Source organism: Eleutherodactylus coqui, chromosome 1 (assembly GCF_035609145.1).
Source record: "Eleutherodactylus coqui strain aEleCoq1 chromosome 1, aEleCoq1.hap1, whole genome shotgun sequence".
NCBI lineage: Eukaryota > Metazoa > Chordata > Amphibia > Anura > Eleutherodactylidae > Eleutherodactylus > Eleutherodactylus coqui.
The window spans coordinates 389149419-389166446 of record NC_089837.1 but is presented as its reverse complement, the minus strand read 5'-3'; the positions used below and the strand labels follow the sequence as shown (position 1 = coordinate 389166446).

Below are 17028 nucleotides of genomic sequence, written 5' to 3'. Positions count from 1 at the left end.
CGGCTGTGATTGGCTGGCGCTTGATCCAATCACAGTGCTTACCTACACAGCGCTGACGGCGGGGGAATTCAAAGCTGAGCAGGGAGATGAAGGAGGGAGAGTTCTCAAACAGCTTGCCGCACCGCCGGGGAGACCATGGCCCTGGGGACACAGACGCAGGCTGGGAGGTGAGTATTGCGTTTTTTTTGTTGTTTTTTTTTTTTTTACCTCACTCGTGTATAAGCCGAGGGGGGCTTTTTCAGCATTAAAAAATGTGCTGAAAAACTAGGCTTATACTCGAGTATATATGGTATTTCCGGAACACTGTGTAAAGCTTTGACTGAATTGGGCAGCATGTATGACGGTAAGCAGGGGATTCAGAGCACCATAAATAGAGACAAAGCTCAGACCCCTATAAAGACGTGGCGCGATTTCTGGATGGAGGGCTTTGGGGCCCCCTGATGTCTTGCAATCTAAAATAGAAGAGCATGGCAGTCTATAGTATATACTCTATACTGAAGGAGAAAACGGTCTGTAGGTCAACTTTAACACAGTCACCTGGTTGGATTGTGCAAACCTAGAACAATACCGCTTAAGGCTTTTAATATCAAATATTTTACCACTGCGCTGCCTGCTGACCGGAGTTGAGAGAAATGTCCGTAAGCAATGGATAGCCTGAGAACAACAAAACAGAAGGTTCTTCAGGCACTGATGGAGATAATTCAGAGAAGCAGGAGCGCATTGATACTATGCGTTATGGCAGCTATGATGAGAATGCTGGTATGGCACTGTAATACCTCCCTCAGCACTGCCTAAATACCCAACTGTTAGACCATCCTCGCTCAGTGGTAATCCTTTAACTCGTAATAGGTTTAGAGATAAATGTAGCTGATAGAGATCACTATGACCAGGGACAGCAAATATGTAATATACTTCATAATATGGAATATTTAGGAAACTAAGAGCAATAAGCATAATCACAGCTGCTGCCACTTCCCCACACAGCTTACCACTTTTGACAGTTTGGGTCCAATACCAGAAATGGCTATTATATGCATTTATTTAAATGTCAATAGTGAAAGATCTTTGCAGCGTATTTGTTGCAAACAAGCCCTTTTGTGACCAGCCTATTCATGAATCTTAATGGCCAAGCAACTTTTTTTTTCTTTGGTGTATTGCAAGGAGTCATAACTTTTATTTTTTGTTGACCGAGCCATATGAGGGCTTCTTGTTGACAGATGAGTTGTATTTTTCAATTATATTATTTTGAGGTACATATAATATGGTGTTTTTTTGTTTTTGTTATGTTTTTTTGGTGTGGATGGAGAAAAGCAAACATTTAGCCATTGTTTTTGATTTTTTCTCAAAAATGTGTATGCTTCATTTTTAGGCTGCATATATTATTAATCTGTTTTTTGGTAGGGCAGATGAAAAAAAAGGCAATTTAGGCCCTTTTTTTGTTTATAGTTCACCATGCAGATTAAATATTGTCAGAATTTTACAGTTGGGGTCTTTACAAATGTGGTGATATTGGTTATGTGTAGTAGTCTTTTTTTTCCCATAAAAGAGCATTTTGCAAGGAGAAAAGGCTTTGGGCTTTTCACTTGGTATGAACTTTATTAATTTTTTGGGGGGGGACTAACATTTGATCTCTTCTGTGTAATGCACTGCAATACTACTCTTATTGCAGTGTATCATGAATGTCCGTGATGTGCCAACAGTCGATTACTAGTCTAGTTAACATTGTAATCCCAGCAACCAGAACCAGGTATTAGACTTTCACAGTAAAGCAGCATAAGTTATAATAGTACATAATAACATATACATACAAAAGCTTAGAGGCAAATGGATGAATATGCAGAATCTGTTTGTCAGAACAAAGCTATTTTAAAAATGCATTGCACATTGCAGAATCTTGGGATGAAATATTTTTACACTGCTTTTTAAGAATCGGTGTACAAAGCATAGCATTATCTGTAGATAACTTTAAATGGCTGCTCCAGCGATAACACATTTTTCCATCTCTGCCCCCCTCACCTGATTGCCTGTCACGCTCTGTAGGTTTCCTCTGTGTAATGCAGTCACTTCCATGCAGTATGGCTCCCTGTCTGATACTTATCAGGCACCATCTGGAGGAATGTGTGAAACTAATAGGCCAATTAGCCATTTCAATGTATGGGACTGTGAATCAGGCATTAGAGTCCTTATGAGACTTTACAACTTGTTTGTATTCAATATCCCAGTAAAGGTCATCATTTCAACTCTATTTTTTGTTGAAATCGTTAATAAGATTTAGGATGCCTGTCCACGGGCGTGATTTCGCCGGCTGTAAACCAGCATTGCTATGGATTGTGCCGGCCCCCTGTCCACGAGCGGAGAATCATTGTGATTCTCTGCTCGCGGCGGGCAATTTGCAGGATGCTGTGAAATTGCCCTGATTCTCCGCGGTCAGACTATCTATTAGATTAGGCTGACCAGCGGAGATTCGTCTGCGGCTCCCGCGGCAGAGCTTTGCCGCGGGATACTGCAATGCCTGTGGACAGGTGGCCTTTGGAATAAATAAAACAGCAGAACAACTAATGGAAAGCAGGAAGAGTTACAATTTAGTCCAATATGTGTTAGGTTTCTTATTATTGTTACTTTCTTGCATTTTTATTGGTGTTCATTTTGCATTTTGTAGGCATCATTCCCAGGGAACCTGCAGCTTATTATTGTTTTGCGGCCGTCAGGATTATTTCAGCGAGCCCTGTCAGACATTGCATTCAAATTCAACAAAGATGACTTTAAAATGAAAGTACCGGTAAGTGAAAAGAACAGGAGTTGTTTTAGTTTTCCTGTATTATGTAGATCCCATAATATTGTTACAGACTTAGTTCATATGCATATTAAGACCAGTTGTTTATACTCATGTGACCTGTGGTATGCCATGAGTTACTAAATCTAAGGGTCATGGTACACAGGAACACGACCAGCTGAAAAATTGCTCAGACGCCTCCCCTCCAGCAGTAGGACCCAACCGGGTACGGAGCGAGGAGTTGCTCGGTAGTCACTTTGGTTCAGCTCATTAAAACAAAGCAACTAGTGATGGAGTTCTCACTCACTGTGAACAGGCACATGTTCATCTTTAAATGACTGCCTGTTCACAATGAATGAAGGTGAATGTCCAAAAGACGTCCTGCACACTCTACCTCCATTCACTGAACGACTATTCTACTGTGTTGTGTTCCCAACAGTGGTCCTATGTGTAAATCCACCCTAAACATGAACACCTTAATTTGTTGAAAAGTTCCTGAATTTCCACTAAAGTGTACAATTTCAGAAGAGGAAGAGCATTGTAAATTGCACCACCTAGTTGGGCCTCTGTGAGGGGTGTACATGTGCATATTTTCTATATTAACTACTATAATTACTAGCACATACATTTTTTTTTTTGTTTACGTTTTACAGATTTAACTTGAAATCTTTGAATCCCTAACAATGTTTCTTTTTTTATCAAGAAAAGTATAATTGTCTGGAACATTCGTAATGTCCCGCCTCTCCCCATTGCAAATAGTGCAGAGGGGCGGAGAGGAGGCAGAGAGAGGGCGGGAGCTCAGTGCACTGTTCCTGGCTCTCCAGGCTCCCCCCCCTGCAGAGAGAGACGCCGTATATCGGCTCGGTGTGAAAACCCAGCCGATATACGTTCGTCTGAATCCAGCCTAAAACTAATACTTTGTCGATGTACCCTTTGACCGTATGACTGTTCTGGGTAGGTGTCCATCAGCATGGTACATCTTGACTTGGAAATCTTTGGAAAAGCGCTCCAAACCTGTCAGATTGTGGGGGTATCTCATGTGTAGCACCCTCTTCAGGTCAACCTATAGATCTTTAATGGGATTCAGGTCTGGAATCTGGCTGGGCCATTTCAAAACTCTGGTCATTTTCTGTTGAAACCATTCTTTTGCTGATTTGTAGGTGTGCTTTGGGTTGTGTGCTGAAAGGTGAAATTCCTCTTCATCTTCAGCTTTTTAGCAGAGGCCTGAAGGTTTTGTGCCCAAACAGACTGATATTAGGAACAGTTCATAATTCCCTCCACCTTGACTAAAGCCCCAGTTCCAGCAACTGTTGTGGGTGCATACAACTTTTTGATCGCTTTTTATTGACCTTTTTCTTAGAATTCTGGCACAGTTTTTTTTTTATGGCAAACATTATGTATGGGATAAATAATGTGATAATTTAACAAATTGGACTTTTATGGATGTGATGATACCATTTTTTTCTGATTCAACAGCATGGAATAGGTTTTTTTAATATTTTAATTTTGATATTTTAAAATTTGCTAGTCATTTATAAAATAACTGTATTAATCTTATCTTTACTTTCATTTTAGTCCTCAGAGGGAACTTGAACTAGTGGTCATCTGATCACATGTAGAAAATTCTGCAGTACATTTATAGGCACTATATGAAGCCTATGGCAGGCCTGGAGATCTCTACAAGTCTGTAGGCTGCCATGGTAACCAAACTGCATCCCACAATCTTGCTGTAGAGGGCCATTCAAGAGACCTAGGGAGCCTCTCCTTCTGTCAGGCCAATTATTGCAATTGTCAATACTGGTTAAACGTCTGGGATTGGAGTTCTATCCGATCCTGGTCATTGCTGTCAGGCGTTGACTGTCAAAGACAACCAATACCGCAATATATGGAACTGGCTCAGCTCCCGGGCCCGCTTTGTATACTGACTCCCAACATCTGCCTACAAGTACAGCAGATGTAGGCAAGGGATAAAAGTGATTATTTTAGGATTAAAACTCATGGCCTATCCAGAGGATAGTAGATAAATGTCTGATTAGGGGAGTACAGTTCCTGGGAGCCCCACCAAACTTGAGAAAGTGGGTCCTATGAATATAGCAGTAGCCTGACCGTGTCTGTGGGACTGCTGAAGAGAAGCGGAGTACAGTGCCTGGCAAACTGCTACACCTAGACCTGTCCTGGACTGCTGTTGCTGATTGGGCTTGCTGGAACAAGCTCTCTGGATAGACAGGTGACCCTGATTCTTGTGAGTGGTTTCGGACCACTCCCAGTGTGCAACCAGTATTAACCGTACCATGGTCAAGTAGAGACCTAGAAGCCCTGATTATCTGTGTGGCAGGAGCAAACCCAGAAGCCTCTGCCTGTAACTGTGTAATTGGGCCTGTTGGAATGCGTATTCCATCTGGACTACTTCTTGCCTTAAGACTGTAACATGGGTAGCCCTAGCTAAATGCCTTGGATTGATTTGATAACTAGTGACTCTGACTCAATCAGCCTGCTAAGTCCTGTAACTGCCTGCTGGGAGTATACTATGAGCTGCAGTGTAAACCTAGGAACCTAGCTGTGCAGTTGCAGAGACTGCCCTGTACTCATGAACGTACCTATATGAGGTGTAGGGGGTGCGGTCACACATGAGCCCAGGAGCCCTAGGGGGCCCATAAAGTGTCTCTTCACCATATTGCAAACCAATACTATCAATGAAGCTTTATAGTTGGGGGCCCAGTTCCAGATTTTGCACTGGGGACCAGCAGCTTCAAGTTCCACCTCTGCCTGTACCTCTAACAAACACCTGCTTAGGGCTACTTTACAAACTACATATAGAGGCTGCCATGGCTCTGTGCCGAAATACTGTGTGTAACCATCATGTTTGTGCCATCTGTGAGAGACTGTAACTGCATGCCCAGTGCCTTAACCTGAGTAAATAGCTGTTCAAGTTAAACTTTGCCAAGTCCATGGGAACCACGCCCGATCCTTGAGTGGGGTACCGTGTAATGTCCATAGGCCACAGCCATACATTTTTGACCATCATACACATTTCTTCAAAAAAGAACTCCCCCTCTTTCTCATTTCATACCAACCCTTACAAAGGGTTTTACTCATTTATATAGCACACATATTCCACAGTGCAGTATGCAGATTGTCCTAACTTAAATTGAGCCCTCTTCCCATCGTGGCTCACAATCTATATTATCTATATTTGTCTATTTTGTATGTTTTTGGAATGTGGGAGGAAACCCACACTGACACATGAAGAACATACAAACTCCATGCGGATGTTTACCTTGGTTGGCTTTTAATCCACGACCCCAGCACTGCAAGGCAACAGTGCTGACCACTGAGCAAACATCCTGCCTATTTCACAGGTCTCATAACAATCGATGCCGCAGTGCTGTGAAACGTTTGAAAGCTTGTAACGCAGGCCTAAGATGAGCATTTTGAGGGAAGAGGAGAGTGGTGAGAGTATTGATAAGTGAATATTAATAAACCACATCAGATTGATCTCAAGCTGGCGCTGCAGATTTTCAATTGTAAGTTTTACTAAACTCCATCACTGAAGGGTATAAGTGACATACCGCTGAAATCTGCATGTCTGTCACTGAACCATGCTGCCCACGGCCAGGGAATGATAAGAGAGCTGACGGGTTTCTTTAACAATAATAGGGCACTGTGAAAAGCAGGGGAAATTATCTCTTACTCGGCATGTTGACAAAGTACTGAAGATATTTTACAATGGCTTTTCAGAAAAATAAAAATCAAGGTCAGACCTCGTTCACACCTACTTATGGTATTTCCATTGTTTGGCTCCATCGAAGAAGCCGAACAATGAAAATGACTTAAGTGCCTGGTCCGGCACATGGCTGGCAGGAACGGCGCCCAAGAGGCCTCATTGACTAAAATGGCATCTGTCAAATTCCTAGCAAGTGCTCCAGCATATTCATCTGACAAAATATTGCAACATACTGTGCTATTTTGTCCTGTATTTTGTGCTTGATCTGCGCCGACACAGAGATGAAGAAAGCCTAATTGTTTTTGTCATTTAGTAAATTCACTATGAAGAAAAACTACGTTACCATCACCGAAAAAGCGAAAAACTGAATATTTTCAGTAGACTGTATTGAGTTCTGGCATATTTACGAGTCTTACATTTTTGAGCAGAGCTGACATAATCAGGATATAATAAAAATGAGTCTGGAGCCACATAAAATATAGATGTACTGTGACACTTAATTTAGTCAGCACAGTCACACCAGTAAAGGTGACTACCCACTAGCGGGTTTTTTTCATCTGCAAATTTGCTCCTATTTTTTCTTCCAATTGTCAATGGGACTTTCTAATGTTAAAAACACAAAGTTGCGTTGCATCACGATGCGTTGCGTCGCGTCGCAGTTTAAACATTAGGAAGTCCCATTGACAATTGGAAGAAAAAATAGGAGCAAATTCGCAGCAGAAAAAAAAACGCTAGTGGGTAGTCACCCTAATGCACATGACTCAGGAGAACTATCCAAATTGGTTACAGTATCAGCTCTTCTGCAAAAAACAAATCCCCACTAGTGCCACCTGCATTGCAGGCGACTTTAACATGTTGTGGTAGTGATTCCCAACTTTATTAACACAGGTAACCCCTGAAAAATGTTTTCACTCCTTGTCAAGCCCTAATGCCATTCCAGCCTCTTAGAAGCTTGGTGCGAAGCATCTTTGGACACTCTGGAATTAGTTTGCCTTCCCTACTGTAAAAGTGACTGTTATTTTTGCTGTGTTTTGGGAATCCCATGATCATGGCTCAAGAAGAACCCAATGGACACCTGCATTTCAGCACTCTGTAGACCACTTCGGTGATCTTTCATGGCCTTTCCAATTTTCACCCTAGCTATTGTTGCTTGTATATTTTTTGCAGTTGGCCAAGTAATTTGACAGACATGACTTGATACAATGGCATCTTCTGACCTCTTTATTATAAGTAATTCTACTGCTAATGTGTCCTTGAAATTGCTTTTACAAGAAGACTGAAATAGAAAACCCACCAATAAGAAAAGACATCTAATGTACCACGTGTTCAACAATTGTGCGCATGGAACTTGTGCAGCATGTGAAAAGCACATTTGTCATGTAATAAACCAGTGGTTTTTCAATAAGTGCATTTCCCATCTCTATGCAGATCATAATGCTGAATTCAGCAGCAGAATTACAAAACTATATTGACAAGTCACAGCTGACCGAAGACCTGGGCGGCACATTGCATTATTGCCATAAAAACTGGCTTTTGCATCGCACAGTAAGTGTTTGAGATTTCTTTTTCTTCTAGTATTCTACCAAGTTACTAGGTGGGCCTATGTGTTGGAATAGACCAAACCTCGATACTGGATACAGAGGTGTGTACATTATCCTACCAAAAGTAAATGGACACCTGGGCAAGAATCAACAGTAGTAGTGTTGGCATATATTAACCCCTTGAGTGGCGGGTTTCCTACCACCCTGTCGTGCCCACCAGGGCAGGTTTTTTAAAATGGTCTAATCATTGAATTTCAACTAATTTTGCAGTTGCATCTCAAGAGCCATAACTTTTTCATTTTTCCATTGACATGGCCATATGAGGGCTTGTTTTTTGCGGGACAAGTTGTGATTTTTTAAACAGGGGGAGCAAAAAAAGAAATGGGGAAAAAAGAAAAAAAGGGGCCATGTCATTAAGGGGTTAAATAATGCATTAACTTCCTTCTCTGGGTCATTACGACACATGGATACCACATGTGTGATTGTATTTTTGATTTTTTTTTACAAAGTAAAGGGAGACAAGTGTTTTTATAATTTTTTTTATAATTTTTTAATTTTTTATTTTTTTTGTCCCTTTAGGGGACTTCCACAGGGACCCATCAGGCCCCCTGATCGCATTCCGGGGGTCCGATGGTGACAGACCTTTACATGCTGCAGTGACAGCCCTTTTACATGCTGCAGTCACATAGACTGCAGCATGTAAGGGGTTAACACAGCAGAGATCAGAGGTTTTCTCTGATCTCTGCTGTAAGAGCTAGTACCTAGCTGTCCTCTGACAGCTAACAACCAGCTCTTCCTGCCACAGAGACCATCGGCTTGCTTCTGACAAGCCGATGGTCTCTATGGCAACCTGTAAACAAAGCAGGAGATTGCCGACATATCGGCAATATCTTCTGCTGGTTTTTCAAAGCCCTTGCTTTGTTCTCTCTGGGTCTGTGCAGGCAGAGCACACTGTCACAGCTTGTGGCATTGTGCTCTGCAGCTCCCATAGTGATACATAGCCCGGAAATCTTCCGGGCTATGTTGCTATGAGCAGTGGAGCTCGTCCCGGAAATTTTCCGGGCGTGCCACTCAAGGGGTAATAGTTAGTGGGGACTCCTTTGGCCCTACTGGATACTCTCAGTGGCATACTTTCTACTAACATGTGATATACTTCAACTGGTATTTCCCTTTATTTAGCCTGCAAATGTCTAGCAAGTTCTCTCAAAGAAGATGTACATAGCCTCCTGTCTACAATGGTGTAAGGAGCAACGTCTTTGTACAGTTGAGTAATGGAAGAACGTTTTATGCAGTGATGAATCACGCTACTCCATTTTCAAATTACATAAAAGGTTGCACATAAGTGCAAAAAATAGATCAGCGCTTCTTACAGAAACTATAGTAACCAAGGGAATCCAAAAGGTGATAATAACAAAGGATTCTTTATTTGGACATAGAGTCCTAGGTGCAACGCGTTTCGTCTTCTCTATGTCCAAATAAAGAATCCTTTTTGTTATTATCTCCTTTTGGATTCCCTTGGTTACTATAGTTTCTGTAAGAAGCGCTGATATATTTTTTGCACTTATGTGCAACCTTTTATGTTGTCTTCTATAGTGGGTCCTATCTGAGAATAGGACCCACAATATCAGCAGCTCTCCGGACCTAGCCCCCCTGGATTGGTGAAGCAACTGTCATCACTGTTGCAGTATATATACAGGACTATATATATAGTTACAGGCCCACTTGGATATGGAGGTGATAGTGGGGTTCTGACAGACCTCACTATTCACCGGGTAAGTTTTATTGATTCTATATTTCGGTGTTCACATTGTGTACTGGATTCCGTCTGGAGCGCTCTCCTAATACCGCATTTTTCCATTTTCAAATTAGATGGACACACCTGGGTGTGGAGATACCTGGGGTACACGTTTTGCTTGAGTGCTTTGTGCCAACAGTCAAGTATGGCTAAGGGTCTGTTGTGGTCTGGGGATGTTTGATGTGGCATGGTCTCTGACCGTTGGCTGTAATGGCAAGAAAATGTAAATCTACCTTGACATTCTAGACAATAATGTGCTGCTGACAATGTGGCATTACTCTGGGAATTGTCAGCAATACTTCCAACAAGACAACTCGCCAATCCACTGTTTTACGTTGGCTTGAGAATATGGATATTCCATGATTGGACTGACCTGCACAGAGTCCCAACCTAAACCCTATTGAACATCTTTGGGATGAACTGGAATGTCAGGTCAGGATGAATGGAGGGAAATGCCAGCTGTAGTTTATCAGACGTCGGTAGACAATATGCCTTAGAGAGTATTCAATGTCATTAGGGAACTCCCACTAAGTATTAAGCCTTTCCAATCCACTGTCTGACGTCTGAAGATATTCTAAATTGAAGGCTGTACAGCTCCAATGTCAGAAGACGTCCGGCAGGGTATTCTTACTGTATATTACTGGACGCTCTGTTGTCGAGGGGCCTCTCCAGCATGTCCCATACTGCAGTACTATCTCTAGCCAGCAAATGGCACCATTCTATAATGGCAAAAAGATAAAGCCCCCTAGGAAACCCTGAATCCAAAATTGGATTGCAAAGGGTTAACATATGTAAAAATAGTACTTTTGACACTTGCTCAGGTGTCCAATTACTTTTGGTAGTATAGTGTAAAGGCCCATTTACACACACTATCACTCAAAATTTGCTCAAAAGATGTCTTTTGAGCAATGATCATTGCATGTAAATGCTACCATGGTTAGCTTTTTGGCCAAATGATGATTTTTAGTTCAGCATAAAAACCATCGTTTGGCCAGCCAGCTGATAGCAGGGACCACAGGCTGTGATTCTTCGCGGGAGCGCTGGTAACATTGTTCCAGCTGCTGTCCTGCAGGAGAACAATGGAGCTGTAAGCAGTTAACAGACCACCTGCTGCTATCTGCATACAGCAAAGGGAGCCTCATTTGCACGCAAATGAAGCTAATGAGCTACTAAGTAGCTACTTAGTAGCTTATGCAAAGTGATCGCTCAAAACTGTCATTCAAGCTATCTTTTGAACAAATTTTTGTTAGCGATCATATTTGCGTGTAAATGGGGCTGAGGGCTCTTTCCCACAAACGTATATTGGCCGGCGTTTTCACGGCCAGCCGATATACGCTTCCATCTAAGCAGTCCCCCCTTACCTCCTCCTCACCGGCTCTCTGCCTCTCTCCCCCCCTCCTGGAAGGGGCCGGGGTAGGGGTGGAGCTAAGTTTCGCTCTGTCCCGCCCACTCCTATTGCTGGCTATGGACAAGGGGCGGGAGCTTAGCACCGCCCCCGTCACGCTCTTTTCCATTGCAAACCGCTGAGGGGAGGAGAGAAGCAGAGAGCCGGTGTGTGGGAGGGATAGCGTATATCCGCCGGGCGCAAAAACCCGGCTGATAAACGCACGAATAAGCCCTTATAGATCCCTTTAGACGAGCCGATTATTGTTTAAACGAGCGAGTGACGGCATCACTACCTCAATCACTCTTTTTTGTAGCCTGTTTAGACAGGCAGATACATTGTTGACTTGATCAAACAAGAATTGTTCAGTCTTTCACATTCATTATATAAGTAAATGAGAGGGACTAAACGATCGCTGTTTAAACTGAACGACAAGAGAATGAGTCAATGCACTGAGCGGGGGGTTATGATTCTATGGTTCTGTGATTGTTTTTATGTCTGCATAAAATGAACGACGAATGAAAAGTGATTATCATTGGTCGTTTGCTGCCTTTAGAACAAAAATTATAATCGATCACTTGTGCTCGTTGGAAGGATTTTTTTTAATGATAATCGTTTCGTCTAAAAGCACCATAACATAGTATGTTAGGCTGAAAGAAGCCAATGTCCATCTAGTTCAGCCTGTTTCCGTCCCCTCCCCTTTGTTGATCCAGAGGAAGGCAAAAAAAAACAATTAGGCAGAAGCCAATTTAGCCCATTTGGGGGGAAAAATCCTTCTTCACTCTACCTTAACTTGAAGATCCTTGTACATGTGTGATTGCTACCTTTTCCCACCCATAGCTACTCCCTGTATAAGTAACAAAGTAACAATTTTGTAATATCTATTTCTCTACATGTATGTATGGTATAAAGAATAGATTATATTCCTGTGCCACCCAATAGAATGATGTTGCTGTGATTTGATTCCCTTGTAATGCCATAGTCTAAAAGTTCGCTGTTTTTGAATCATTTAGTATACTCTTGCATGAATGTTAGTCATGACTTTCTCCTCCTAGGCTATAGAAAATTTTGCCTTGATGGTTAAGCAAACAGCACAGACTCTCCAGTCCTTTGGGACCGAATTGGCTGAGACAGAGTTGCCCAATGACGTGACTACCACCAGTTCTCTTTTAGCTGTGCACACAGAAAAGAAGGATAAAATGAAGGTGAGTAATCCAGTGGTCAAAGATAGCACCAGAAGATGGAGCAAAATTCAGTTAGCTTCATGAAATAATATGACATCATACATTTTAGCATGGATGTGAGAATGTGATGTCACATTTCTGTAGCAAATAATAATTATTTCAGTGCTCTTCAAGTCAGCACAACTTTGCTAAACCTCAATGTACTTCTTTCTGTAGTCAGATGATTTACACATTTTATTCATGGTTGACTAAAATACTTACTGGAGGTCTTCTAGATTAATATAACCTGTGTTAATCCAATAGTCGGTCATGTTTATTTGATGCAGGGCGATCTGGGATTAGCGTTGCAGCAGGGATATGATATCTTTGAACGGATCAGGCAACCTATTCGAGAGGACCCGGAATACAGGATGAATCCGGACCAACAGGATAACCAAACAACAGTAGAGAGGTGTGACCAATTAGAATTCTGCTATTTAATGTACATCATGACAACGTATTTTTCGCTGTATAAGACGCACGTCCTTATCACATAGCTGCCAGCCAGGTCTTAATTTCAACACGTTTGCTCTAATCTCAAAGACTAGTAACCTACGTGTCTAGACATTTGCTATTGATTGTCTAATAATTACCACTGCAAGAACTCTATTTTTTTAATAAAAACTGAACTATATATCAGGGCTCCTTCGGACGAGGTTCCTATAGAAGGGTTAACATGGAATTGAATTAGCGTGTCTAACAAAGATAGAACATGCGAGTGTTCTTGTACACTCTCTGTCCCAACCTCATCACAGGATCCCCCGTACACATGAATGCACTTATGTATAGATGTGATTATTGCGGGGGACTGGTTCACACAGCATTATATATAGTACCCTATTTATATAGCATGCTTGGACCACTGTTCAGAATAAGCACTTGTACCTCTTTTCATCCCCTTCCCTCATGGATTATAAGCAGGGCCCTCACCCCTACTGTTCTTTTTGATTAGTTTTACACTTTATGTAACGTCTGACTTTGTCTCCATATGAATCCTCTGATTTGTATAGAGCTGCAAATTATGTCGGAACGCTATAAATAAAGAGAATTATTAATAATAATAATCTTTATTTATATAGTGCCAACATATTATTAATAGAGATGAGCGAACACCAAAATGTTCGGGTGCTCGTTATTCGGAACGAACTTCCCGCGATGCTCGAGGGTTCGTTTCGAACAACGAACCCCATTGAAGTCAATGGGCGACCAGAGCATTTTTGTATTTCGCCGATGCTCGCTAAGGTTTTCATGTGTGAAAATCTGGGCAATTCAAGAAAGTGATGGGAATGACACAGAAACGGATAAGGCAGGCGAGGGGCTACATGTTGGGCTGCATCTCAAGTTCACAGGTCCCACTATTAAGCCACAATACCGGCAAGAGTGGGCCCCCCCCCCCCCCCAACAACTTTTACTTCTGAAAAGCCCTCATTAGCATGGCATACCTTTGCTAAGCACCACACTAGCTACAACAAAGCACAATCACTGCCTGGATGACACTCCGCTGCCACTTCTCCTGGGTTACATGCTGACCAACCGCCCCCCCTCCCCCCCACAGCGCACACCAAAGTGTCCCTGCGCAGCCTTCAGCTGCCCTCATGCCACACCACCCTCATGTCTATTTAGAAGTGCGTCTGCCATGAGGAGGAACCGCAGGCACACACTGCAGAGGGTTGGCACGGCTAGGCAGCGGCCCTCTTTAAAAGTGGCGGGTCGATAGCCCACAATGCTGTACAGAAGCAATGAGAAATAGAATCCTGTGCCACCGCCATCAGGAGCTGCACACGTAGGCATAGCAATGGGGAACCTATGTGCCACACACTATTCATTCTGTCAAGGTGTCTGCATGCCCCAGTTAGACCGGGCTTTTTAATTCATAGACACAGGCAGGTACAACTCCCTATTGTGAAGTCCCTGTGGACCGACAGCATGGGTGGGTGCCAGGAAGCCACCGGCGGTACATAGAAATATCCCATTGCATTGCCCAACACAGCTGAGGTAGTAATGTCGTGCGTAATACAGGTGGGCTTCGGCCCACACTACATGCCCCAGTCAGACTGGTGTTCTTTAGAAGTGGACACATGTAGGTTAAACTCCCTGTGGACCCACTGCCTGGGTGGGTGCCAGGAAGCCACCAGCGGTACATAGAAATATCCCATTGCATTGCCCAACACAGCTGAGGTAGTAATGTCGTGCGTAATACAGGTGGGCTTCGGCCCACACTGCATGCCCCAGTCAGACTGGGGTTCTTTACAAGTGTACAGATGTGTTAAAAACTCCATGTGCACCTACAGCATGGGTGGCTCCCTGGAACCCACCGGTGGTACACAAAAATATCCCATTGCATTGCCCAACACAGCTGAGGTAGTAATGTCGTGCATAATGCAGGTGGGCTTCGGCCCACACTGCATGCCCCAGTCAGACTGGTGTTCTTTAGAAGTGGACACATGTAGGTTAAACTCCCTGTGGACCCACTGCCTGGGTGGGTGCCAGGAAGCCACCGGCGGTACATAGAAATATCCCATTGCATTGCCCAACACAGCTGAGGTAGTAATGTCGTGCGTAATACAGGTGGGCTTCCGCCCACACTGCATGCCCCAGTCAGACTGGGGTTCTTTAGAAGTGGACACATGTAGGTTAAACTCCCTGTGGACCCACTGCCTGGGTGGGTGCCAGGAAGCCACCGGCGGTACATAGAAATATCCCATTGCATTGCCCAACACAGCTGAGGTAGTAATGTCGTGCGTAATACAGGTGGGCTTCGGCCCACACTGCATGCCCCAGTCAGACTGGGGTTCTTTACAAGTGTACAGATGTGTTAAAAACTCCGTGTGCACCTACAGCATGGGTGGCTCCCTGGAACCCACCGGCGGTACACAAAAATATCCCATTGCATTGCCCAACACAGCTGAGGTAATGTCAGCTGGAATGCAGGTGGGCTAAAAATTAATTTGATTACACTGTAGGCGAGGGCCCACAAAAATTGCTGTATCAACAGTACTAATGTACATCCCAAAAATTGGCCATGGCCAGCCAAGAGGGCAGGTGAAACCCATTAATCGCTTTGGTTAATGTGGCTTAAGTGGTAACTAGGCCTGGAGGCAGCCCAGTGTAACGAAAAATTGGTTCAAGTTACAGTTCCAACGCTTTTAAGCGCATTGAAACTTATAAAAATTGTTCAGAAAAATTATTTGAGTGAGCCTTGTGGCCCTAAGAAAAATTGCCCGTTCAGCGTGATTACGTGAGGTTTCAGGAGGAGGAGCAGGAGGAGGAGGAGGAATATTATACACAGATTGATGAAGCAGAAATGTCCCCGTTTTGGATGGTGAGAGAGAACGTTGCTTCCATCCGCGGGTGCAGCCTACGTATTGCTTACGTATCGCTGCTGTCCGCTGGTGGAGAACAGAAGTCTGGGGAAATCCAGCCTTTGTTCATCTTGATGAGTGTTAGCCTGTCGGCACTGTCGGTTGACAAGCGGCTACGCTTATCTGTGATGATTCCCCCAGCCGCACTAAACACCCTCTCCGACAAGACGCTAGCCGCAGGACAAGCAAGCACCTCCAGGGCATACAGCGCTAGTTCAGGCCACGTGTCCAGCTTCGACACCCAGTAGTTGTAGGGGGCAGAGGCGTCACCAAGGATGGTCGTGCGATCCGCTACGTACTCCCTCACCATCCTTTTACAGTGCTCCCGCCGACTCAGCCGTGACTGGGGAGCGGTGACACAGTCTTGGTGGGGAGCCATAAAGCTGGCCAGGCCCTTAAAGACTGTTGCACTGCCTGGGATGTACATGCTGCTCGATCTACGCACATCCCCTGCTACCTTGCCCTCGGTACTGCGCCTTCTGCCACTAGCGCTGTCGGCTGGGAATTTTACCATCAGCTTGTCCGCAAGGGTCCTGTGGTATAGCAACACTCTCGAACCCCTTTCCTCTTCGGGAATCAGAGTGGGCAGGTTCTCCTTATACCGTGGATCGAGCAGTGTGTACATCCAGTAATCCGTCGTGGCCAGAATGCGTGCAACGCGAGGGTCACGAGAAAGGCATCCTAACATGAAGTCAGCCATGTGTGCCAGGGTACCTGTACGCAACACATGGCTGTCTTCACTAGGAAGATCACTTTCAGGATCCTCCTCCTCCTCAGGCCATACACGCTGAAAGGATGACAGGCAATCAGCCGGTGTACCGTCAGCAGCGGCCCAAGCTGTCTCTTCCCCCTCCTCCTCATCCTCCTCATGCTCCTCCTCCTCCTCCTGTACGCGCTGAGAAATAGACAGAAGGGTGCCCTGACTATCCAGCGGCATACTGTCTTCCCCCGCCCCCGTTTCCGAGCGCAAAGCAGCTGCCTTTATGGTTTGCAGGGAATTTCTCAAGATGCATAGCAGAGGAATGGTGACGCTAATGATTGTAGCATCGCCGCTCACCACCTGGGTAGACTCCTCAAAATTACCAAGGACATGGCAGATGTCTGCCAACCAGGCCCACTCTTCTGAAAGGAATTGAGGAGGCTGACTCCCACTGCGCCGCCCATGTTGGAGTTGGTATTCGACTATAGCTCTACGTTGTTCATAGAGCCTGGCCAACATGTGGAGC

General features: G+C 44.1%; 1 protein-coding gene across 8 annotated transcripts in view; it reads left to right on the top strand.

Annotated features, from left to right (window-relative positions):
• The window catches only part of MCF2L (MCF.2 cell line derived transforming sequence like), a 225475-nt gene that overhangs the window by 160828 nt on the left and 47619 nt on the right, over window positions 1–17028 (top strand). For all 8 annotated transcript variants that reach the window (XR_010786899.1, XM_066579691.1, XM_066579686.1 and 5 more), the window contains exons 5-8: window positions 2660–2779; window positions 7926–8042; window positions 12273–12422; window positions 12728–12852. Coding sequence is in view for 7 of the 8 variants with exons in the window: in XM_066579691.1 (XP_066435788.1) it covers window positions 2660–2779; window positions 7926–8042; window positions 12273–12422; window positions 12728–12852 (512 nt within the window). In the remaining variant the exon portion in view is untranslated. The remainder of the gene's footprint in view (window positions 1–2659; window positions 2780–7925; window positions 8043–12272; window positions 12423–12727; window positions 12853–17028) is intronic.